Source organism: Marmota flaviventris, chromosome 12 (assembly GCF_047511675.1).
Source record: "Marmota flaviventris isolate mMarFla1 chromosome 12, mMarFla1.hap1, whole genome shotgun sequence".
Classification (NCBI taxonomy): Eukaryota; Metazoa; Chordata; class Mammalia; order Rodentia; family Sciuridae; genus Marmota; species Marmota flaviventris.
The window spans coordinates 28465534-28492557 of NC_092509.1; the positions used below are offsets into that span (position 1 = coordinate 28465534).

The window sequence follows — 27024 nt, forward strand, 5'->3', positions numbered from 1 at the left end:
AGGAACTCACCTCATGGCAGCCAGGAGCACAAAGTGAGTGGGAGAAAGGGGCCTGGGAAAAGAAATACCCTTCCAGGGCACGTCCCCAGTGACCTACTTCTTTTAATGCAGCCCCCTCCTACAATTTCTACCACTTCCCCATAATGCCATCAAAATTTGAATTCATCAATGCATTAATCCATTGAGGTTAGAACCCTCACAATGCAATCACTTCCCAAGAGCCCCATGTTTGAATGTTGCTGTACTGGGGAATAGTTGTCAACACCTGAGCCTTTGGAAGACACTCCAGATCCAAACCATAACAAACTCAAATTCGCCATTGTATTTCATTTTCATCGTCTTGTATTCCACTTTCTATGTACTTAAAAAAATCAGTATAATCATGGTCCAAGCATTTGAACTATGATCATCCTTTTTTTGTACTGGGGATTGAACTCAGGGACACTCAACCACTGAGCCACTAAAATTTTGTATTTTATTTAGAGACAGGGTCTCACTGACTTGCTTAGCATTGCTGAGACTGACTTTGAACTTGAGATCCTCCTGTCTCAGCCTTCTGAGCTGGTGGGATTACAGGTATGCCCCACTGCTCCTGGCTATGATCATTCTTTCAATGATATTTAGTTAAGTTTAAATTCTAGGTTGAGAGTTATTTTTCCTCAGTGCTCTGATGATATAGCTCCCTAATATTTTTCACCATGAAATCAATTTAATGGTCCTTTTTAGTATTAAAAAATAAATACCATTTACCAGAATTAAGCCTGCCTTTCTGCCCTCCAGGGATGGTGGGGGAGATGCTGCTGAAAAACTGAGCCTCTCTTACAGAAGTAGACTCAAGAAAAGAAAGAGAAAATAGGGTAACAAATGAGATTGTATCTCTGATTTTTTTACTTTCTCCTCACTAGCTTTTTAGAGATAGGTCTATCATGTGAACTCTATGTGCATCTACGTATGTGAGCTTTTCTTGTCCAGGAGGAAGTGATGTCAGGGGCTGTCATCATCAATATTAATGCTTTATTTGGGCACAAGTATTATTTTTTTTTAATGAAAAAGTGGGTGGGGGCTTTGGTTACAGTCAAGGGAAAAAACATTCATGGATCATGCAAATTGTTTCATTTACTCACCACTAAGGACTTCGATATGAAGAGCCAAGTCTATGAAGTGAAGGATTCCCAAGAGATTTACAATTTGGGTGAGACTCACAAGCATCTATAGGCTGACTAGTTTTTTTGAAGTGTCTAAAAGCAGAATGAAGTCTGTATGTTCTTATATGACTGAGTTTTGATCATCTTTCTTTTATAATAACTTCCATGATCTGGCTGACCTTCTGAATGTAGCCAATACTGCCTGGCTTCACATCTATGATGTGAGCTTTCTTTCTTTTCTTATTTATTTTTATTTTTTATTTTTTTGGTACTGGGGATTGAACTCAGGTACACTCAACCACTGAGCCACATTCCCAGCCCTATTTTGTATTTTATTTAGAGACAGGGTCTCACTGAGTTGCTAAATGCCTGTTGCTAGATCCTACCTCATGCCCACCGCCCCCTGCCCCTCCCCCTCCCCCTCAGCTGCTGGGATTATAGGCATTTTTTTAAAAAACTTGTTTATCTTCTTTTATATCAATGTTTGGAACACAAAATGAAATTTCTTTTTCCTCATTAGGTATTCAAATTTCTGTTAAAAAATGAAATAGAGTAGAAATGTTAAGAGCATATATCTAGTTTTGGAAACTTTTATCTGAATTTATATATATGTGTCTTGGGTCATAGCATAATATTGTAGTGGCACCCCCTCCTCCACAAAAAAATCTTAACTAAGCTTCTCCAGAAATCTTCACCATAATTGATTTTAAGACTATAAACAAAAAAAAAAAAGTCTCTACAAAAAAGTTAAATGTAGTTAAATTTTCTGTTTTCCTGTTGCTCTATTTCACTTGACCACTGGCCAGGAAGAAATCAGCACTCCAGGTGCTGAACACCCCTTCACTTGTTTTTCACAAACATGTATCCAGTATAGTAGTTTGTAAAAATGTGTAAACAAGGCCTCTGGCCTTGAGCTGGAGCTTCATAGAGATGTCTACATTTCTAAGTTAAGAGAAGTTATCAAGTGGGCTCCATGGTAACAGCTGGCAGTGGGAGGAAAGAAAGGGAAGAAGAAGCTCTCCCTTCTCAGGTGTTGTCCTTGAAGGGTTAACTTGTCCAGAACAGTGAAAGAAAAAGCTGTTTTTATGTGAACTTCTGCAGACTGTGAACTTCTGAGCCCTTCCCTTTACATGCTGGGTATAAAATTCTGAAACTACCTGAACTTACGGTTCAGGGGATTAATTGATTACAGCAAAAGCTGTGCCCTCTGAACCTGGCTGTAGCAAAACAAAACAAAACAAAACTGTTTCCTGCTATCTTTGGTGCCATGCCTCATCTGTCCATACAACAATATTTTTTATTGTGAATTGTGTTAAAAAAAAAAAAAACTGTTGAAAGACATTTGTTAGTATGGTGCTGTGTTTTATGGTTTTATCTCTACAAACACTGTGTGTGTGTGTGTGTGTGTGTGTGTGTGTGTGTTCATTTTCTTCATTGTATTGTCCAGGCTGGCCTTGAATTTCTGGGCTCAAGTACACTAACAGTTGGGACTATAGGTGTGCGCCACTGTAACAAGCCTAAAATCAATTTGGTTTTAAATAAATACTGCCTGATTACAGACTATAATTATCAAGGAAACCAGTTTTTAAAAAATAAAAATACAAGGATTAGCATACTTAATCACTTTAAAGATATGAATGATTGCTTCTTCGAAATTGACTTTGAATCACAAATTTTTATACATATCTGTGTTACACTGTGGATAGGTAAAAGACTTAGCAAACTCAATTACTGTTTTTAGTGCTCTTAGTTAAGTCTCTTAAGCTAAGTTTAAATTTCCCTGTAAGAAAATTATATTTAAATTATCTCTCAAAGGTGTGAACATTAAAGAAATCTAACAGTACTTTGAAAATAGTACAGCAGTATCATTTCCTAATTTCTCTCCCATTGTTGTTGAAATGTATTGATATATGGATATTTGCAAGCTTAGTGATTTCCACTGTTAAATTTGACCCATGTAGAAATCAAGAACATATCAAATTATAATAACTTGGATAAAATCATGTTTGGATTAATGACAAATACTAAAGAAAGACTATTATGCCTCTTCCAGATATTATGGAAAGTAATCCAGTTTTGATTTATGAACCATTTAATTCTTGATATAGAATCTGTTGGCTAGGGTAAGCTATCAATAGATATGGAGTTATGGGAGATCTAAGTTTTTCCTTCTAGAGGTGATATATTTTATGGTCTCTAGTAAAGGCAATATTCTCGAAATATTTGTCGATGGCAATGTTTAAAATTTGGTGGAGTAATACTGTTACTACTATAGTTGTGATTCTAAGTGACTTCATGGAGAGAAATGAAAACATGGGTTTTTAAGTGACATTTAAGTGTTCTTTCCATCTTTGAAGAACACTTCTCATAGCCAATTATATCAAAAGAATTTAATGTTCCCATGGAAATGAAAGCTTGCAATAAAGGACCTTTTGAGCCTCTTCCAAAGCAAGTGATGATATCAAACAAAAACAAAAACTATTATGCACACCTTAGAGAAAATGTATACGTGCCTTTAAAAAGTAGGAATATATATGAAAAGGAAGGTCAGAGATAAAAAAAACATAAGAAAATAATAAAGAATATATTAGGACAGGAAAATACTGAAAATTATGTGTTTTATTTTGTAAATGTGCGTTTATTTTTAAAATTGTCTTTAAGGGTACAGAGTATCCTTGTTTAACTTCTACCCCCATTGTCTAGCACATTGGTACACAGCTGGCAATCTTCAGATGTTTCCTAAATGAACTGATGGGGGCATAAGTTTAGAAAGGAAAACCTAAGGCACATCTCTCTCAGAAGACAAAGATTTTGAATTTCTCTTTTCAATCCTTATCTGAATGGATATCTCTGATTCACTGACATTTATTAGCTGACCAAGTTCTTCCAAGTTTCAAAGCCCTCTAGAATCACCCTGTGGCGCCACCATCCGGAGCTGCAAGGAATCTCCGGACTTAAAACCACCGCCCCAGGTCCACGTTCTTTACGCTCCTCCGCGTTCGTTTTCGGAGGTCCCCTGAACGCACGCGCTTGTGATGGGACGCTAGCCTACAAGAGACTACAATTCCCAGAAGGCCGTGCCACAAGAAAAAAAAGTCCCGCTTTTAAGAGGGGGGCGGGAGGAAGGAAAGCTCGCGAGAGAACAAGGTTCAGGCGGCTGCGCGAAGTGAGTGGAGGGGGGTGGAGAGAGTGAGGAGGAAGAGGAGGAGGTCCCGTCCCACAATACCAGGCGGGAGGGCGGGTAGGCGGTTTGTATCCGGGCTGTGAGGTGCTCCGAGCCTCGGCGGACCTTGCTGCCTCTGTCTCTTTAACGTGAGAGGAAGCGATGCAGAGGGGTGGAAAATGGCAGAGCTGCAGATGTTACTAGAGGAGGAAATTCCATCTGGCAAGAGGGCGCTGATAGAGAGTTACCAAAACCTGACCCGGGTGGCGGACTACTGTGAAAACAACTACATACAGGTGAGGAGCGCGGACGAGCGAACAGCGGGCGCTGGCCCTGCCGACGACCCGCCGCCGGCCGCCCGAGTGACCAGCCCACTGGGCGGGGTGGGGAGCTGCCCTAACCTCAGCCGCTGCCTCAACCTCAGCCGCTGCCTCAACTCCAGCCCTAGCCCCAGCCCCAGCCCCGCTGGGCAGAGGGCAAGTGGCCGGGCTGAGGGAGCGGCTGCGATACAGGAAGTGGCTGTGGTGATGGAAGCCGACCCGAGGGGTGGGAGAAAATGGGCGAGGGAGCCGGGAACCCGCCGGCGGCGCAGTCCGGCGCCCCCCTGGCGTCCGCCTCCCTGAGGGATTGGCCCCCGGCCGCATCCCGTCCGTCGGGCGTGCGTCCCGGAGACCCCAGCTGCCGCCCTCCGCCTCTGCGCCCCGAGACGGTTCTGGGACCCGGAGAGGGGAGAGGAAAGGGCAGGGAGAAGCGGCCGAAGACAGAGGAAAAGCGGGGTGTGTATCCGCCGAGGGTGCGGTGGGGGCGATTATGTCAGTTCAGCCCAGAGGGTGTGTCTTTTATTTATTTATTTTTTTTTAAAGAAAATTTGTCATGAGTCACATTACACGGACCTCCCCGAGGAGAGAAGGAAGCGGGTGTGGGGAGTGAGGGAGGGCGTTTGCGAGAAGTTAAATCTTAAAATTCCTTTAATTGAAGGTTAGTGAATCTGCCTGTTGGTCCTTTTGCACGTCGGGTTTTTCCCCCCTTCTCATCATTTTCACTTCCGCCTTACGATGATGTATTCTCGTTATAAAGCATCAAGTATTCTTAACTATTTGAATAAATGACTTAAATCTTGTGTCTTCCTCCCCAAAGTTCTTGAGCTGTTAGCTTCGTGAGTAACTTAAAATAGAGACATGTCCTCTCCGGCTGCTTATTTTCTGAGGTTTCTCTTTCTGATCAAAGTAAATGTATAGAATTATGAATCCAAATAGATTTCCAAACATATTTAGTTGTTCTTGGAACCACAACGCAAAACACCTGTTATTGTTACTTTATCAGAAAATTCTTGGAACCTTAACTATGACAGATGCTTGTTTTTATTTTGGTGATTGGAAGTGAATTGTGTGGTAGTTTGATTTGTAGATCTTTATGTAAACTAACAGTTTGCAGTAGAAGCAAATAAAGTAGCAGAGTCCTTTGTGTCATTATAATGGCACCAAAAATTCGTTTTTTAAGGAAAGACCAACCGTGGTTTGAAAGGTTGGGATTATTGCAGTTGAGATCTAAAGTGTTTATAGAAGTGCCTCCCATGTGATTATCATTTTTAAGAACCAGTAGTTTCTGTTGGCGAATGTATTTCCTCTTTATATTTAGAGGAAGGTAACTGTTTTCAGAATATTTTGAATATTTCTGTTTCCATATTAGTGACATTGTATCTTCAGTAACACTACTAGGAATTTCTCTTCATGGCTTTTTTCAAGCTTTTACTTTAGGAATTTTACTGATAAGTAAACTTGTTGAATGCTTGCTATGCCTACTATATTACTTGTTTTTGCAAACTTTATATTTGGCCTTTTCAATCTTATACAAATGTGGATGTAGTTTGCAAATAGAAGAGTGATCTTTTAGTTTATTGGTATTAGAAATGTGCCATTCTCCATTCAATTTAACTTGAAAAGCCTTGAAGTTGAGGCGAACCTTAATTTGCTGAAAGTTTGTTCTGAAAGTGCAAACATGGGAAGTTAAATTGCATTCATTTTAGAAAAGTCATTTCTTTATAGAAGTCAGCAGATAAGTATTTCATTAAGGGTGGCTCCTTGATTTGCATATTGGGAAATCTGACAAGTATATGGTGTGGTAATGCTGCATGTTGGCAACTGTTGGTAACTATAACATGTTTTAACTTGTCTGTTGACTGTTTATTTTTCAAGTAGTTGTAAGCTGCAGTACTTTTTTCCCACTCACTCAGGCCCCTTTCCTTTTCTCCTCCTGCTGTTAACATGTAACTTAGAAGCACTTTAAAACTTAATTGATAATATCCTTGATTAATAGAAGTTATTTCTCATGTGTCACGAAAAATGTTGACATGGTGCCAAGAATTACTGTCAGTGGCCTCAGACTTTTTTTTGGTGATCCTGGACCTGAATTATTCTGATCTGACTGGGGAGTAAGGAAATTAAATTCACACACAGCAATGATTATTGACTACTTGAATTTAGTATCCTTTAAACTTTGTGCTTTATGATCCATGTCACTAGTTGCTTTCCTAAGGGGCTTGGACAGGGTCAGGTTCAGACAAGCTCAGAAAATGATGTGGATGTTCTTGTGGTATGTGGTGCTGCTGACACTGGTACTATGAATGAGGAACAAATAGTATTAGAAATATCCATTTGGATGTCTACTGAGATCTTTCTATATCCTTTCTATGATTCTGATTGGGTTGTAAATAAATATAGATAAATATACCTCCTCTTAGAGAAAGTATATAATCACTTATGTTTTGAGAATTAAAAAAAAAATACTCAGTTAAATTATTGGTTGGATGATTTTTGTCTTGAGAATTCATTTTAATTTTTCTTGTATTTTGAAAGTTCAGTCTTGTTCCATTGATAATTTCTTTGGGTGTAGTATAGTTGAGTCCTTTGAGCAGTTTGAGTCTTTGGGGTTTCATTGACTCTTAATTATTAAATTGTAATACTAATAGCAGAATTTCTCAAAATATTCCACTGTTCTTAAAAAGGAAAGGGATTTAAAGTTATGAGGAAAATAGTATTAAAAGTAGAAGGTTTTTATGTAGACAAGTAGAGAAGTCTTTGCCATTTACATATATTTTTTCAACATATATATTTTTTGGTTGTAGATGGACACACAGTACCTTTATTTTATTGTTTATTTTTATGTGGTGCTGAGGATCAAACCCAGTGCCTCACACCTGCAAGGTAAGTACTCCCCCCCACTGAGCTATAACCCCAGCCACCACTTACATCTTTTTTTTTTTTTTTTAAGAGAGAGAGGGAGGGAGAGAGAGAATTTTTTATTTTAAACAGAGAGAGAGAGAGAGAGGAGAGAGAGAATTTTAGTATTTACTTTTTAGTTTTCGGTGGACACAACATGTTTATTTGTATGTGGCGCTGAGGATCAAACCCGGGCCGCATGCATGCCAGGCGAGCGCTACTGCTTGAGCCACATCCCCAGCCCAACACTTACATCTTTTTGATATCAAATTGATTTTTTTCTGTTAGATTATGTTAAGTACAGTTATTCCTTAACCTGAACACATTTAGATAATTCTCTTTGCTCCACTTTAGAGTTCTTACTCCCTTTGCTGTGAAAACTGTTTTGGGGAATAGGAGGGAAAGAAAGCTAAGTGAAGTGGAATAGAAATTGTTTAAGAAAGGCTTCGCAGGATGCAGATTGGGTAAGAACAAAATGTCTTCCATACAGTTTAACTTTTTAATTTAATTTGTCTGACTGGAATTCCACCAACACGAGCATCATCTGGGTTAACAAGTATGTTCTAATCATTAGTCATATTATTACTGTGAGCTAGGTAGTGTTGATTACTTTACTCAACTCACATGACATTTACTTAGTTATGCACATTTAATTTTGGAAAGCAGGTAATTTTTGAGCAGGACCATTTTGGAGTTGGTAAAAGCTTCCCTTTCTGGTATTGTACAGTGTATGTCAGTTTATAAATTGTCACTTATATGTTTCTCCTTTACCCTTTCTTTTTCTGTTTGGAAACTAAGTCTTTTTTGCCCAGCCTGATCTTTGATCTTTTACTGCATATCCTTTTATATACTTTAAATCATTTCTTGATTACTTATAATACAGAATACAAGTAAATGCTTTGTGATTATACTGTACAGGGAATAATGACAAGAAAAAAAATCTGTACATGTTTGGTACAGATATGGGTCCCCCTCCCTTCCAGATTATTTTGGATCAGGGGTTCGTCTACTCCTTGGTGGCTGGACCCATAGATAAGAAAGGCCAACTGTAATTGATACTATTTATTGAGTACCTAATCTGTCACAGCAGATATTTATACTAATCCTTACAAACTCTCCATGATAGGAGTGCTCTCCCACAGAGGAGGAACTTAGAATTTGGAAAAATGCAATACATTTTGTTTGGTCATACAGTTAGTAACTGGCAGACAGGATTTCTGTCTAATTCTGACAGACTCCATAGATTATGCTTTTTTCATGTCACATTGTTTCCAAACAAATGAGTCTAGAACTCAGATTAGTTCAGCAATGTCATGGAGTAAATAGTTTCTTGGTCAAGTCTGGCAACCTAACAACTTTAAGTTGCAAATATAAGAAAGTTTGTAGTTTGGAGACTTAGCTGTAAAATCTCCAAATGATGAAAGTGTTGACTGTAGGAATTGAAGGCTAGTTTTTCACTGAGCTCCATGGATTTTTTTCTTTCTATACATCTCTTTGCTTATTTTTTCCCTATTCTGATTCATTTGTAATTATGGTGAGAAAATTTGTAGAATTAGAAATTAACAAAAGGTGTGTGTGTGTGGGGCTGGGGATGTGGCTCAAGCGGTAGCACGCTCGCCTGGCATGCGTGCGGCCCGGGTTCGATCCTCAGCACCACATACAAACAAAGATGTTGTGTCCTCCAAATACTAAAAAATAAATATTAAAATTCTCTTTCTCTACCTCTCTCTCACTCTCTCTTTAGAAAAAAAAAAAGGTGTGTGTGTGTATGTGTGTATGTGTATTCATATATATATATATTTGTGTTTGTGTGCACGCGCTAGGGATTGAACCCCAGGGCTATGTGCATGCCAGGCAAGCACTCTACTAACTGAACTATATCCCCAGTCCTTAAAATATTCTTCATAGTTCTGATTTCCATTCACATTGGATTTGAGGAAGGGGGTCAAGATGATTGAGGAGATTAGGACATACAGGCAAGTTAGAATACTTAGGATTGCTCTTTGAAGTTTGAGTAAAGCAGTGAACACCAAAGTCAGAGATGCAATGGGATATGTAAATGAAGTAAACAGGGGTTTAGTTAATTTTATAGAAGATCCTCAGGTAATTGTTAAATTGACACATACCGTGTTTCAACATGTTTATTATAATTTTTTAAACATTTATTTTTTTAGTTGTAGGTGTACATAATACCTTTGTTTTATTTTTATGTGATGCTGAGGATTAAACCCAGTGCCTCACGCATGCTAGGTGAGCGCTCTACCTCTGAGTCACAACCCCAAACCAAATATTGAATAATATTGACTATTATTTGAAGTTTGAATTAAAACTAATATTATCTTTTTCCTTTTATAACTTTAATACCAATAAGAGTTTTACATATGGTACTTTGGTTTGTTTAGGTCTTCCGTTCAGTGTGTTTCATTCTTTTGGAAAGTTTTTAGGAAATTGACACTTCTAATTCCTCTTAGGTGCTTCTGCTTTCTCCTGTTCATTCTGATAGTTGAGATATATTCCTTGTGGTGGAAAAGAGATATTTGGGCAGCTGAAGATCTGACTATTTATATTAAATTATCTTGCAATAATTAGACATTTGTGAGTTAACAGTCAGTGTATTATTCAGAAAGGAAGAGTGTACCCAGGCACTAATGACACATGCCTGTAATCTAAACTGTTTAGGTGGCTGAAACAGGAGGAATATAAGTACAAGGCCAGTCTGGACAACTTAGTGAGACTGTCTTAAAATAAAACAGTAAGAAAGGGCTGGGGATGTGGCTCAAGTGGTAGCGCGCTCGCCTGGCATGCGTGCGGCCTGGGTTTGATCCTCAGCACCACATACAAAAAAACAAAGATGTTGTGTCCGCCGAAAAAAACTAAAAAAAAAAACCAAAAAGCAATAAGAAAGTGCTGGGGAATGTAGCTCAATGGTAAAGCATCCCTGGGTTCAATCTCCAGGACTACACACACCAAAAAAAAAAAAAAAAAAAAAAGGAAGAATGATACTGCTAATATTGGGAGAAAAGATTGAACCAAACAGCTTACGAAAATATAATTCTATATAATCCATGAAAATAATGTTATGAAAAGTAATGTTCACACTTAAGTGCTAATCTGAGAGCATTTAAAAAGTTTTGAAAGAGGCCATATTTTTTTTTAATGTCTTGTGTTGATTGTAATTTTTAAATTTTATTTATTTATTTTTGGGGGTATCGGGATTGAACTTGGGGGCACTCAACCACTGAGCCATATGCCCAGCCCTATTTTGTATTTTATTTAGAGACAAGGTCTCACTGAGTTGCTTAGCACCTTGCTTTTTGCTGAGACTGGCTTTTAACTAGCAATCCTCCTGTCTCAGCCTTCTGGGCCACTGTGCCCAGCTTTGTTGATAGTAATTTTTTGAAGTTATGATCTGATTTTAGAAGAAATAATAGTCAAACCTCCAAACTACAGACTTCTTAAATCTTAATATTATATTAATATGACATCAAGCTATAAAATTAGGGATTTTTTTTTTTAAAAGTACATCACTGAGAAAAGATACTAGGAAAATAGCAATTATTGGATTTTGTTTTAAAAGGAAGTAGTTGAGTTGGGTTTTTTTGGGGGGTGGTGGAAGTCCAGTGGAATTGAACTCAGGGGCACTTGACTACTGAGCCACAGTCCCCAGCCCTATTTTATATTTTATTTAGAGATAGGACCTCACTTAGCACCTCGTGTTTGCTGAGGCTGGCTTTGAACTCACAATCCTCCTGCCTCAGCCTCCCAAGTCACTGGGATTATAGGCGTGCACCACTGCACACCTGTAGTTGGTCCAAGTTGATTATTTTAACAGTAAATATCTATTTAGACATGGAGATTATTTTCTAGTGCTACCAGTGCCTAGACTCAAATAAGTATTTTAATTTTAAATCTTCTAACATTCTCCATTAATAAAATAAAACTTTCTCAGAAATGGTTGGTAATTAATCAGTATTTGTGAAGAAAATCTGAAAGCAAAATAAACAAAACATCCCAAGGAAGATAGTGTGTATTTGTTATTAAATGTATTCTAAATTTTATATGCATCTGTACTTAGCACATTTCTTTTTTTTTTTTTTTTTCCACTGTATAAAATGAATTTTATTTACTTTTTCTAGAGGCTGATGAGAGTACCTCTGAAAATCCATGTTCTTTAATTTCAGCTCTGTGATACAATGTGAGGTTCTAGGACCTTGGTTCAAAAAATTTTCATGTAATTATTTAACAGCATACAAAATTCAGATTCATGATTTTGATATCATCATTAAAATTGGACTTAGCACATTTCTTACACAGCAACTGTTTGTGGAATTGAGTTTTTATATTGACTAAAGAGTATTGGTAGGAACATTTCAAATATAGCTTTAAGTAGAAGGAAACTTTATATCTTATTTTAGTGCCCTTCATTTATATACCATAATTATATATATTCTACCATATAGAAAAAGAAACTTCTTATTTTCTAATATTAGCAGCCTAAGGCTTATAATAAATACTTATTTTAAGATAAAAATAGTAGAGAGTGTGTATGGGTGCCATTTTAACATCTTGGTTGCCACCCAGGAGTGTGCTTTTAGCTGATAGCCTAGTAATGCCATTATTTTTTGTCAGACTATTTTTTCACTTATCATAAACTATTTAAAAATTTTCTTCCCTTTTGATATCTCTTTTCTTTTTTATTTTTTTAGTTGTAGTTGGACAAAATATCTTTATCTTATATATTTATTTTTATGTAGTGCTGAGGATCCAACCCAGGGCCTTGCACATGCCAGGCGAGCTCTCTATTGTTGAGCCACAACCCAGCCCTCTTGTCTTTCATTTTATAGAGAAAACAGACTTTATCATTATAAGACTTATAATTCCCTATCACTAAATCTCCAAACCTATGTAAATAAGGCATTCTTGCTTATCCTATTCTACTTCCTTGTTATAATGGAGAAAAGGTGTCCTTCCTCCTAGCTAGGGTCAGTGTTTTTTTTCTTTGCTCTGGATTCCATCCTTTCTTAACCTTTCCAGAAACCTTATACTTTATTTTTCTTTCTTTTTTTTTAGGGGAGGGGTGCTTTACCACTTAGCTATACCCCCAGTTCTTTTTATTTTTTGTTTTGAGATAGGTTCTAAGTTGTGAGGGTCTTGCTCAGTTGTTGAGACTGGCTTTGAACTTGTGATCCTGCTGCCTCATACTCTCAGATTGCTGGGATTATAGGCACATGCCACTGTGCCCTGTGAGAAACCTTACACTTCTTACATCTTTTCCTACTGAATTTTTGCAGTCCAAATTGAAACGTTTCAAGTCTTTCCCATATTGGGAAACTCTTTTGACTTCATATGCCTATCTAGTGACTTTAATAGTTGTATTAAAACTATTGTCAACATCTTCCCTCCCTCCTTTCCTCATTTTGCTTTCACTCTTTAGCTTGCTTTATTTGGTTTGTCATCTCCACTGCTTCATAAAATTATGCTCAGTATCTTTCGTGTTGCAAAATTCATAGAATACTTTTTTTAATTCTCATCTTGCTTGTCTTCTCAGCATCATTTCACTTAGTTAGGCGTCCAACATTCCTCAGTTATCCTCCTGCCTCAGTCTCACATAACTGAAATTATAGACATGCCCCACGGTGCCATGTTCCCTCTTATTTTGAAAAGTTAATTATTGAGCTTCTTTGATACCTTTATTTCCTTGCCCTTTGTTTTCCTTTAAGTATTAAAGTAGTTTTATATGGGCTTTTTTCTTTACGTGTCACCTTAAATTGTTTTACTTATTCCCATTTGAATCTCTAGGTTATATCTGTCTTCCACTTAAGTTTAGATTTGTATGTCCAAACACCTGCTTATGACACCTTTTTATTTGAATCAGGAGTGCCCTAGACTGAAGATGCTAGAAAGTACTCATCACCTCCCCGCACATCTTTTACTTCCTATCTATCTACTCACTCACCTACTGGAAACTTATGCATCATTCTTGATTCCTCCATTGTATTTTCCTATTTTTTCATCCTTCTCCCCACTAATTTATTACCACTAATTCATGTTGTAGCTCTTGTTGATTTCTTCTTCTTAAATGACTCTAAAATTTGCCTATTCCATTCTACTGTACCACCCATTACAAAGCATTATTTGTTGTTTAGGCAGCTGCTAGAGTTTCCTAACTGTCTTCTTTATATCACCACATCTCCTTCTGATCCATTTCCCACACTGAACTCCTGTGTAGTGCTGAAGTTTTTTTTTTTTTTTTCAAAATAGATATCTATCATGTTACTTCCCTGCTTAAAAAATCTTTCAGTGATTCCCCATAAGTGTAGTGCTCTGAATGATCTTTTGAATGATAGTGTCTCACCACAATTCATGTTGTGCTTTAGTCCTTATGGTAGAGATACTGAGAGGTGGGGCCATTTGAGATGTACTTGTTTTAAGGGTTACCACCTCATTAGTGGATTAAGTGTCCTTATAAAAGAGCTTGAGGGCCTGTTTAACCTTATTGCCCTTCAATTTCTACAGTATATAATACCAAGGAAGAGACCCTCTGTAGACGCCAAATGCCCACACCTTGATCTTGAACCTTTTGGTTTCTAGAACTGTGTGAAATAAATTTCTTTCGTTTACAAATTATCTGTCTGTGGTATTTTGCTATAATAGACTAAGCCATATAAGTCTCTAAGAGGCGTGTGTAATATAGTTTTGTCTGAGACCCTACTAATATAACTTTTGTCTTTTTAGCGTGCATTCATCCCCCTGGCCTCATCTTGCCAGTTTCTTGTTTCTTTTTAAATATTTATTTTTTAGGTGTAGATGGACACAACACAATACTTTTATTTTATTTTTTTTATGTGGTGCTGAGGATCTAACCTGGGCCCTGCCCATGCTAGGCGAGTGCTCCACCACTGACCCACAATCCCAGCCCCGTCATCTTGCCAGTTTCAAAGAAATCTCATTCTTTTCTGCCTTCGCAAATGTTGTTCTTGACTAGAAAACTAAGTCCTCTTGATCTGAATGTTAACTTGTTAGGTTTCTCCTTGTGGTTCAAATGAAAGGTTACTATATTAATAATTCATGCATTAATTCTTCATTTGATTAAAAATCCTCTTCATTACCTGCTATGTATCAGATACTATTCTAGGTTCCAGAGATAAAACAGTGAGCAAGGCAAAGTCCTGCCCCTAGGGTCTTTTCATTACAGAGAGGAAGGAACAGAACAGTATTCACCAAAAAATAATGTTGTTTCAGATTGGGAGAAGTTCTGCCTAGAAAAATAAGTGGGTCAAGATGGGAAGTAGAAAATAGGGGTTCGGAAGGAAGATTTCCTTTAGAGAGGTTAGAAAGTAGTAGTCTGTGGATGTAACTTTTTTTTTAATGAACCTTTATTTTATTCATTAATTTATATTTGGTGCTGAGAATTGAACCCAGTGCCTCACACATGCTAGGCAAGTGCTCTACCACTGAGCCATGACCCAGCCCCTGGATGTAACTTTTGAATTGAGATTTGGAGGGCCGAGAAAGCATCTTCCATGAGAAGATCTTAGGAAAAGGAAGTGTGAAGGCTCTAAGATGGGGGAAAAACTTTTTTAAGGATAAAATGACTAGAGAGTAGTTAATGAGAACAAGAAGAGTAAATGATAGAGTGGAAAGCTTATCAGGGGCCAGTTCACATATGGTGTGGCCATGGAAGGAGTTTGGATTTTGTTCAAGGTGTGATGGGGTTATCATTGGAGTACTTGATGGAGTACTTGATTTTTTTTCCCCCCAAAGATCATTCAGGCTACTGAATGAAAAATAGGTTGAAGAGGAAACAAGAACAGAATCGGGTCAGCAGGGAGGGTATATGTAGAGGGTATAATAATGAAGAATTAGAAAAGGTGTTTTTTTTTTTTGTTAAATATTTATTTAGTTGTAAATGAACACACAGTATCTTTATTTATTTTTATGTGGTGCTGAGGATTGAACCCAGTGCCTCACACATGAGGCAAGCACTTTACCACTGAGCTACAGTCTCAGCCCCAGAGAAGGTGGATTTTTAAAGGCATAGATGAACAGGGCATGATGATGGATTGAACGCGGTATGTGAAGGAAAGAGAAGTCAAAGGATGACTCTTAGTTTAATTTTTTCCCCTAAGCATGTAGGTAGATAATGGCAGATGGTTGGGTAGCAGGTAGGAGGAAGGACATAAAGAGGTCTGTTTTGGACATGTTAACTATGAGATACCCATTAAACAACCAAGTAGATCAGCCAGATAGCCATTCTTGACTCGTTAGTCAAGAATTGGAGATCAACATTTCAGAAAAGAAATAGTGCTATCCTATAGAATATAATGTGAGCTATATACATAATTTAAACTATTTATAGTAGCCACATTCACAAAAAGTAAAAAAGGTTGAAATTAATTTTAATGATTTTATTTGACTCAGTGCATCTAAAAATATCATTTCAATAAGCAACTACTATAAGTTGTTTGTTAATAGATTATTTTACTTTTTTTTTTTTGATGCTGGGATTGCACTCAGGGACACTTAACCATTGAGCCACATCCCCAGCCCTATTTTGTATTTTATTTAGAGACAGGGTCTCACTGAGTTGCTTTGTGCCTCGCTTTTGCTGAGGCTGGCTTTAAACTTGCCATCCTCTTGCCTCAGCCTCCTGGCTACATTCTTTTTTTTTTGTACTCTGTGAAATCTGATATATATTTTATACTGCTAGCACATCTAAATTGGGACATTGATGGTGATAAACTGATAGGATAAATGGGTGGGAAGTCCTGTAGTGCCAAAGGATAGCTGACATTAAGTTGCTAGAATTTGCACAAATAGAAGAGGGGAATCCCCCCCCCCCCCACCTCACCCCCCTCAGTACTGGGGATACGTTGAACTCAAAGGTACTATACTGGCTCTTTTTCATTTTTTATTTTGGGATAGGGTCTCAATAAGTTGCCCAATTTGGCTTAGAACTTGCAGTTCTCTTGCCTCAGCCTCCTAAGTTGATGGGAGTACAGGCATAGGCATGCCTGATTAGAATGGAATTTTTGAAATCAAGATTTTGGAAATGGCGTAATGATTAGGGGAGTTTTTGGCTATGGTGGAGAAAAATATTGTTGGGAGTTAAAAGGAGGTCAAGTGATTGAGGCAAGGGTTATCTGAGTATCTTTTAAAATGTTTTTATTGGTGCATGAGAGGAATAGATGAACTCTAGATAGGGCAGAGGGGTACAGTGGGAGGGGAAGAGAGGGAGCAATGGGGTTAGAAATGATGATGGGATGTGATGTGGTCATTATCCAAAGTGCATATATGAAGACATGAATTGGTGAATATACTTTGTATACAACCAGATATATGAAAATTTGTGCTCTATATGTTTTTAAAGTAATAATGATGTTCAGTGAAAAGTTGTCTTATTCAGCTTGCAAATAAAGTACACCCATGATTTTTCCTGATGGCAACCATCGTATTTATTTATTTATTTATTTATTATTATTATTTTTATTATTAGTTTTTCAAAACATTACAAAGCTCTTGAAAACCATCGTATTTAGTAAGCTTCAAAAGTGGTTTATGTGGGCTGCCCATTTTGTCACAAAGGATATTAAAAGATATCTTTATTTTTTATTTTATTTTATTTTATTTTTTAGAGAGAGAGAGAGAGAGAATTTTAATATTTATTTTTTAGTTTTCAGTGGACATAACATCTTTGTTTGTATGTGGTGCTGAGGATCGAACCCGGGCCGCACGCATGCCAGGTGAGCGTGCTACCGCTTGAGCCACATCCCCAGCCCCTAAAAGATATCTTTTTAAATTTCAAGATTTAATAAAATTTACAAATTTTCCTGCTTCATCAAGAATGTTTTAAGTAAACCTGCTCACCCTCCCTTCTCTTTCTTTTTTTCATATAGTTATTTGACAGTGAAAAACTGACTACTACTATAGTTGGTGATAATGCTTTGATTTATGCTGAGGGATTACAGGTTTTACTCACCTTTGCTTTTGTGCTACCAATACAAATGTCAATACAGAAGATAAGTCAAATAATAATATTATTATGAAAATAGTTTTGACGTTGTGAACACCTCTCCCCCTTCCCAAAGGATCTTAGGGATCCCCTGTTCCCCAGAGCTATGTAGACCATACTACAGAACCTTTGTTATAGCTGATTGGTTTAATAAACTTAAAGCCTTCCTTGTGTGCTAAGGGAAGTCTGAATTTTAAATATTGTTGTATACCATTGTGTATATTGAGCATCTCAACTAAAGTAGACTGAGAAATACCTCATAAAAATTTAAAGTTCTTGAGTAGGAATTTTCTTAGCAAAGCTTATACTATGCTAATTATTTGGGGTGGATTTTTAGATTTTGGGTCTTAGAATTTTTCTTTATATTTCACCTCTGGTAAAACTTGTGTTTAAAAAGTTTCATATATCTAGTTTTCTACAAACTTTACTTATATCAAAATTTTGATAATGTGTTTTTATAAATTTGATTTATAGGCAGTTGTAGAGATTATATGATTTTTAAGAAGCAGTTAAGAAATAGTAGTTTTTTAAAAAATATTTATTTTTTAGTTGTAGTTGGACACCATATCTTTATTTATTTATTTTTATGTGGTGCTGAGGATCAAACCCAGGGCCCCACACATGCTAGGCGAGTGCTCTACCTCTGAGGCACAACCCCATCCCAAGAAATACTAGTTTTAATTTTAAAATGTACCAGTCATTTATTTCTAATTTGAGCACTTTACTTTTTGGATTTAAAAAAATCTGTTGTTGGTATTATTCATGGTACATACATATCTTCCTTTTCAGTACCAACATAATTATATATTTTTAAAAAAAATATTTTTTAGTTGTTGATGTGCCTTTATTTATTTATTTATTTATGTGTGGTGCTGGGGATCAAACCCAGTGCCTCATGCATGCTAGGCAAGTGCTCTGCCACTGAGCTACAACCTCAGCCCCTATATTTATATCTTAAAAAATAAAAGTAAAGCAAGAGAAAAGCACCAAAAAATGGAGAGTACACTTTTGTTTTAGCTGTTTCTCTGGAGTCCCCCCCCCCCCTTTTTTTATTATGTCTGCCTCATATTTTCCATGAAAAAAGACTTTGAATTAATTCTTTTCCTTTGTCAAATCATCTCTCTTTCAAAAAAATTGAGAAATCTTTTGCTTTTTCAGCTCCATGTTCTATTAAAATTTATATTCAGATTTTGCTTTGTAGTAGGAAAACAAACTGGTGATTAATGTTTTAGAGTAATCAGAGAATGCCATAGAGATCCTAAAGAAAACCTGCAGCCAGGTGGGTGGTGCATGCCTGTAATCCTAGCAACTAAGGAAGCTGAAGGAGGAAGTTTGAATTTGAAGCCGACCTTGGTAATTTAGTGAGACTCTTTGTCTCAAAATAAAATGGCTGGGGATGTAGTTTGGTGGTAGAGTGCCCTGGGTTCTATCCCCAGTACTGCTAACAAAACAAAACAAAAAAACAAAAACCCAAATGCAAAATTTTATAGGGTCTTAAGTTGGAGTTACTGGAGTTCCAAAGGAAATGCTTGGTAACATGAAATGTATGTATAATTGTATGTAGTGTGCTCCACAGTATGACAGATGTATTATTTCTAATCAGTTACTCAGCAACTTTTATTTTTGAGATGAGATCTCACTATGCTGACCAGGCTGGCCTTAAACTCTTGGTCAAAGTTTTCTTCTGGGCTCAGCCTTCCGAGTAGCTGGAATTGCAATTGCACTACCATACCTGACTCAGCATCTTATTTTACATCCTATTATGTGTTAGATGTGTTTTGTCAATCGGATTTAATCTTTCTCTCAAGGAGTTTTTGTCTGCCTTCCTCACTAATCAAGTAAATCACCAACTATAATAAATTATCTCTAGGGAAAGTACTTGTTGGCATGAGCGTGTACATCAGGTAAGCCCACATAGCTTGGTGAGTCCAAAAAGTAATGTTGGAGTTCTGAGAGGTGAATATGTGTTGACCAAGAAAATTTTGGAGGAGGGAAAATGGGGTCCATTATAAGGAGAAGAGCATGTGAACAGGTCCAAAGATGAGTGAAAACAGGGTGATTTTGAACAATTTATAGGCTTGTGTGTTTTTAGAATGAAGAAATGGTGCTATGTGAGGATGTAAGTAGGAACCAGATCAAACTCGAAGCCTTATTGACTCTGTTAAGGATTTTGGTCATTTTATTTTTATTTTTTTTCCTGAGGTCGATGAGAAGGCATTCAAAGTTATAAGCAATGGGATAACATTATCATTTTTCCTCTTTAAAAATATTGCTCTTGTTCAGAGTGAAGAACAGATTAGGAGGAGGTTTAAGTTACAGATTGGCAAGAGCTCAAGAAGAGATTGGGGAGCCGAATGTAGTGGTGTAGGCCTGTAATCTCATTGAATTAGGAGGCTAGGGCAGGAGATGGGAAGTTCATGGACAGTCTCAGCAGTTTAGTGGGACCTCATCTCAAGATAAAAAATAAAAAGAACTGGGGATATAGCTTAGTAGTAGAGCACCCTGGGTTCAGAACAAGGGGGAAAAAGAAAGAATAAGGAAAAAAGAAGAAGAGAAGAGAAGAGATGGGGAAGCTCATTAAGTTTATTATCATTCTATGTTACCAAGGGAGAGACTGTATGCATTCTGGATCTATAGAGGACTGTTACATTTGTTCAGAGGTGATGGTAGCAAGTAGTGGTAGATTATGAAATCCCTATTGCCTGGAATCATCATGGTAGGCTGTGACTCCTTATTTTGTTTTAGTTTTTCCTAGAAAGAGAAGTGTTGGGATGGAGGTGCAGTTCAGTGGTAGGGTGCCTTGCCTAGCATGTGTGAGACCTAGAGTTCAGTCTCTAGGACAACCAACCAAACATACATACACCTCAGAGAATCCTGAGCTGGCTTTCATTTTCTTCTCAGAAATGCTACATGGCACTTGGAGTTGTTTAAAAGTTACTCAATTCAACAAGTCTTACAAAAAGAAAAGAAAGAAAAGTGTTCAATTCTTTTGGAATTTGTTGAACTGAGGTAAAGGAGGATTCATTCGACAAATAAGTTTTTAATGGCCTACTCTGTGGAAGGCTCTGCTAGGTATTGTGATGGGATGGTGTAATGTAGATATTATATATGATATAGTTATGCATAAATCATTGTATTATGGATTATAAAGCCTAATCTAAGAAAAAGGAAACTGTTCTGTAGTATTTATATTTGAATGAAGGAATATTCTCTATAGAAGAAAAATAGATATTTTTTAAAGGTTTATAATTTTAGTTTTGGCAGTCAGAATTTTGCTTATGGGAAGAGAAAATGTCAAGCAGCTTTTTAAAAACAATATCTAGATAATTAATATGTTCCTATAAAAGTTTCAAGTAATACATTAAAAACAGATCCTACCAGGTACGTGATGGCACACTATTGTAATCTCAGCAGCTCAATAGGCTAAGGCAAGATTGTCATGAGTTCAAAGTAAGCCCAAGCAACTTACTGAGACCCTGTCTCTAAATAAACTATAAAAAGGACTGGGGATGTGTCTTAAGTGGTTAGGCGCCCCTGGGTTCAATTCTGGGTACCAAAACAGAACAAACCCCTGAAATTCTCCTTTCTTCTCCCTGTACTTTATTCATCCTCTCTCCTTAGAGGTGCTTATTTTATATCCTTGCGGTTTGTGAAGAGAGGATGGGGTGGTTTAGGAAGACCCATCTTGCATTGGGGCATGATAGGTTGGATAAGGGAGAGATTGTATGCATTCTGGACCTATAGAGGACTGTTACATTTGCCCAGATCTGAAGAGTGTTTGTAGCGTTGAGATAGCTGTAGTGAAATTTAAAGGAAAGGTTAAGAGTCTGTTAACTTTGGTGAAAGCTATACGAGTTCTCCACAGACAAACACAAAGATGGCTTATTTTTCATGTGTCTGTTCTCTCACCATAAAGCCTACAGAAGGTAATTTGCAGTCACAGGAGTGAATCTTAGAGACCCTTTCTTTTTCAGCCATTAGTACACAGTTGGTTCCTGACACTTTCCAGCTTTTACTCCTCCACAATGGTATTGATTGGCATAATAGTGGGTTGGAAAATAGGAATAAGACTTGACTGCTAGCTGGCTGTGTGGGCAGAAGTAGGGAGAGGGAGGAAGGAGAAGAAAGAGATTCCAAGGTCTCTGGCTATATACTATTACGACATGAGGTTGAGGTAGAAGTTTCTTTTTCAAATATTTTCATTTCTGTCATAACCTATGTATTGGCATTTTCATACATTTAGACTTAAAAAAATTTATTTTAGTTGTAGGTGGACACAGTAATTTTATTTTATTTATGTGGTGCTGAGGGTTGAACCCAGGGCCTTACACAATTCAAGACGAGCACTCTACTGCTGAGCTACAGCCCCAGCCCCATTTAGACTTTTTTTTAACACATTTTTTTTTTTTTTTTTACAAATAATTTCAAAATATATGATGTATGTGGAATGAAAACGACTGCTCTTTGAAAGGAACTTTTAATTTTTTTTTTTTTTTTATACCAGGGATTAAGTTCAGGGGCACTCAAACCAATGAGCCACACCCCCAGCCCTTTTTGTATTTTATTTAGAGAGAGGGTCTCACTGAGTTGCTTAGTGCCTTGCTATTGCTGAGGCTGGCTTTGAGCTTGCGATCCTCCTGTCTCACCCTTCTGAGCTGCTAGGATTACAGGTGTGCGCCACTGCTCCTGGCTGAATTTTAGAATTCTAAGGAACTTGTGTGTAGTGTTTGGGGATGTCTCAGGAAAACTTCTGAAAGAACAGGTTTAACCAAGTCTTGAATTTAAAGGGTTGCAGGGAAAGGGAGTTTGGGAGGCATGGGGTTTAGGTATTAGGACCAGCAAGACAGCAAGGCATTTTTCACAGAGCTGAGAGTAGAGTCAGATGCAAGGGAAGGTGGTGGAAGAGATGAAGTCTCAATCGAAAATATACCTCACCTGCTATAGAAAATCAGTTCAGTGTTTCTCACATTTAAAAATAGAGAGAAATCATGTTTTAAATTTAACATTAGTAAGATGAAATTGTGTTTTTGCCCTATCCTGACATACTCTGTTCCTTTGTTAAGACATATTTGGCATAGTCAACAGAAACCATGCAATAAGTGGGTAAATACAGGAGAAATGAGTTATAGATCTGAATAAACCACTTTTTGTATGAGCTAATTGTCATAATTTGGGTACTGCTTTGCATTAGTGCATTTGTTGTGTTTATTAATATATCATTGCATAGTAGAGTCACTTGTATCCAATTGAGTTGTGTGTTTTCTTCTATGTATTCTTACTCTTCTAGGCCCCTCATCCCCCAGCCTAAGAAAAAAGAGAAGAAAAGCAGTATGGTACCATCTGTAAAAGTTCCATCTCTCTTGGGGTTTTTTTTGGAGGGGAAGAGGTACAGTGTATTATAGAACAAACATAAGATGCTATTACATCACTGAGAAGAATTGCAATATATTGTTCCTTTTACAGTCAGAAGTCTTAGGAAAAGGTTTGCTTTCTGAAGATGTTTTGATCTCATGGATACTGTGAATCATACAATAATCTTGTTCCTTATTATTTGTGGATTCATAGAGATCAGAGCCAAACTTATGGCTTTACTTTATTAAGTAGTGCTCTTTGGTCTCTGTGGTCTGTGTTAACCTCTCACCTTTGTTTTATTATTTATTTATTTAGTTGTAGTTGGACACAATAATTTATTTATTTTTATGTGGTGCTGAGGATCGAACTCAGGGCCTTGCACATGCTAGGCAAGCGCTTTACTGATGAGCCACGATCCCAGCCCTTTACCTTTGTTTTATACTATTAGATATCTTGATTTTATTTTTTTTCAGTGCTGGGGATTGAACTGGGGCCTTGCATATGCTAGGCAAGTGCTCTACCACTGAGCTATGTCCCTATCCTGGTTATCCTGATTTTTTATCTGTGTTTTTTTTTTTTCTGTTGTGTTTTATATTGTTTATACTAGTATTAGCTAATTGTCCTACCCCAGACAAATGAAATCAGGGGAAGAGTTAGACTGGGTCCCAGGCTCTGGAATTGTTTTCCCTCCCTTCTTCCCGTCTTTCCTTTTGACAGGGTCTTGCCATCTTTTGCCCTGAATTACTAGGCTGAAGCCAAGTCTCTGCCTCCTGATTAGCTAGGACTACAGGTGCATGTAATCATGTCTGCCTAGAATTTTGTTTAGCTGTTGATGGACTTTTATTTTATTCATTTATTTGTGTGTAGTGCTGAGAATTGAACCCAGTGCCTCACACATGTGAGGCAAGCGCTCTACCACTGAGTCACAACCCCAGCCCTTGCCTAGAAGTTTTTGAAAGCTCATCAAGTAGTGCTGATGTCCAGCTGAGTTTTTTTTTTTTTCCTGGTGTGTGTGTGTGTGTGTGTGTGTGTGTGTTTTGTATTTTTAGAATATTGTATTTGTAGAACTCAATAGTAGAAAACAAATAACCTGATTTAGAAGTGGGCAAAGGATCTAAATAGACAAAAGGCATAGATACATAAAAATGGATAACAGGATATGAAAAGGTACTCAACATCATTAATCATCAAGAAAATGCAAATCAAAACTATTACAATATTACCTCACACCCATTAGGACAGCTATTATAAAAAAGTCAAAAGAATATCAAATGGTAGTAAGGATGTGGAAAAAATGAACAAACACCTGCACACTGTGGGCGGGTATGTGTACAGTCATTATAAAAAACTGTATAGAGGTTCTTAAAGAAGGTAAAAATACAACTACTCTATGACCCAATAATACCTCTTCTGGGCATATACTCAAAGGAAATGAAATCACCATCTAATAAAGATTTCTGCACTGTTATATTCATTACAGCTTTATTTCCAATAACCAAAATCTGGAAACAGTTTCTGTCCATGGATGAATCGGAAAAGAAACAGTGGTATATGCATTTGAACATTATTCAAACTTAAACAGGAGGATCCGGAAAGATATACTTAGGGAACTAAGGTGAACAGAGAAATAAAAATATTGCATGAGCTCACAAATTGTTAGTTAGCTTTTTGTCACTAAAAATATCTGAGATAAAGAGAGGAAATGTTAATTTTGGCTCACATTTTAGGAGGTTTCAGTCCATTGTTAGTTGGCCTGTTGCTTTTGTACCTGTGGCGGCAGCATATTGTGGTGGGAGCTTGTGATGGAAGAAGCCCTTCACCTCATGGTAGTTGGCAGGGAGAGGAGAGGTTGGGGTTCCAATATCCCCTTCAAGGGCATGCCTCCAACAACCTAATTTCCTTGTACCAGACTATTGTGGTTTGGATGTGAGGTGTGTCCCCCAAAAGCTCATGTGTGAAGCAGTGCAAGAATAGAGGTAAAATGATTTAGTTATGAGAGCTTTAACTTTAAACAGTCAATGAATTAATCCCCTAAGAAGGATTAACTGAGTGATAACTGAAAGTGGGTAGAGTGTGGCAGGAATAGGCAGGTCATTGGGAAATGTGGCTTTGGGTTATATGTTTGGTGAGCAGAGTTTAGTCTCTGCTTTCTGATCATCTTCATGTGAGCTGCTTCCTTCTGCCACTCTTCCACCATGATGTTCTGCCTCACCTCGAGCCCCAGGGAATAGAGCTGATTGTCTGTGGACTGAGACTTGTGAAATCTTGAGCACTCAATAAACTTTTCCTCCTCTAAAATTGTTCCTGTCAAGTCTTTTAGTCACAGCAGTGACAAATCTTGCTAAAACACAGACCATACCTCTTAAAGGTTCTGCTGGCTTCCAGATAGCTCCACAGGCTGATGACCAAACCTTTAATATATGAGCCTTTAGGGGATGCTTATCCAAACCATTAGCACATGTGGAATTAAAAGAAAAGAAAAGAATCAAATATTCATAGATAGAGAAAAACAGTGATCATCAAGGGCAGGTGGGTGGGTGGAATTAGGGAAATGTTAAGTCAAAGCTTAAAAAGTAGTATCCATTTAAAATGAAAAAGTCCAGAGATCTAATTTATAATACAAGGATTATAGTTAATAAAATAGTACTGTATTTGGGATTCCTATTAAATGAATCATTTTTAACTGCTTTTGCCACAGAAGCAAGCACACAAACAAAAGTATCTGATATTGTTCCAGTCGTTTTGTGTTAACAATAACAAAAAACCTGAGAACTAGGTATAAAGGAAGGTAGTTAGTTTAGCTTGGACTTTTAGAAGTGGCTCTGTCTGGTTGGCCTCTGATGAGGGCCTTCTGACTCTGTCATAACATTGTAGATGACTTCACCTAGTGGTAGTACATGTAAGAGAGAACATAGAGAGAAAGCCAAAGAGTGAAGGATGAAAATACTTGTTTTTTAGTAGTCTGCTCTTATAGAAACCATCCTGTGAGAGTGAGGACCTAATGTTTAAAAAAAAATCCCTCCTAAAGATCTAATTACATCTCTTAAAGGTTCCACCAGCTTTCCACATTACCATATTAAGAGACCAAGCTTCCAGCACATAATAAACCTTTGAAGAACAATTCATAGCAGTGATGGACATGTTACTTTGCTTCACTTGAGTAACCATTTTGGTATTGATATGTATCTCTTAATGTTGTGTCATATACTTTAAATAAATACAATGAGATTTATTTAAGAAATAATACATGTAGTTCATATAAAAATAAACAAAAGCTCACTAGGTGGTGCTGATGTCCACCTAGTTGAGAATCACTATTCTAAGCAGGAGTGGGCAGATAGTAAATATTTTAGGCCTTCCATGCTGAATGGTCTGTCACAACTACTCACTCTGCCATTGTATTATGAAAGCCATAGATGGTAGGTAAACTTTTTTTCTTTCTTGTGGCAGTGGTGTGGATTGAACCCAGGACCTCAGTGCATGGTAGGCAAGCATACTACCACTGATTCTCCAGCCCTCCAAAAGGTAATACAAAATCAAATGGGTGATACTGTATTCTAGTAAAATTTTTTTGCAAAAACAGAAGAGGAAGTATTTGACTTTTTTTTTTTTCAATAGAGCCTGAACTTTAATTCTATGCTACATTATGGTATTGGTCAGTGAAGGAGTATAACTGTATTTGAGCTAACATGTGAGATGAATGTCTTTAATTGGTATTTAGATTTCTAAGTGATTAAATTATGTATGTTTGGGATTCAGTATGTAATAATTTATTTAAAAATTTTTTTAAGACATTGATGGACTTTTATTTTATTCATATGTTTGCATGTGGTGCTGAGAATTGAACCCAGTGCCTCACACATGCTAGGTAAGTGCTCTACCACTGAGGCACAACCCCAGCCCCTGTGATAATTTAATAAAAAGTTTTTCTCTATTTGGTCTCTTTCTTTATTTTGTAATGTACTTGTGTGAATAAAGTGTCCCTGTGTTAATGTCTCAGAGTTTTGGGAATAACTGTATTTTAGTAAATTCAGTTGGGTACAGTAAAGATTTGTTAATTGATTTTTTTTTTTTAAATGGTACTGAGGATTTAACCTAGGGGTTGCTTTACCATTGAGCTACATCTCTAGCTTT

General features: G+C 37.2%; 1 protein-coding gene across 13 annotated transcripts in view; it reads left to right on the forward strand.

Annotated features, from left to right (window-relative positions):
- Window positions 1-4341: 4341 nt before the first annotated feature.
- Window positions 4342-27024, forward strand: part of Abi1 (abl interactor 1) — a 101127-nt gene continuing 78444 nt past the window's right edge. For 6 of the 13 annotated variants that reach the window (XM_027953086.3, XM_027953088.3, XM_027953089.3 and 3 more), the window contains exon 1: window positions 4342-4604. In XM_027953086.3, the coding sequence (XP_027808887.2) occupies window positions 4488-4604 (117 nt within the window). In that variant the 5' untranslated portion in view covers window positions 4342-4487. Of the gene's footprint in view, window positions 4605-26340; window positions 26416-27024 lie in introns of all 13 variants that reach the window. The other 7 variants (XM_071599816.1, XM_071599818.1, XM_071599819.1 and 4 more) reach the window with 4 other exon arrangements.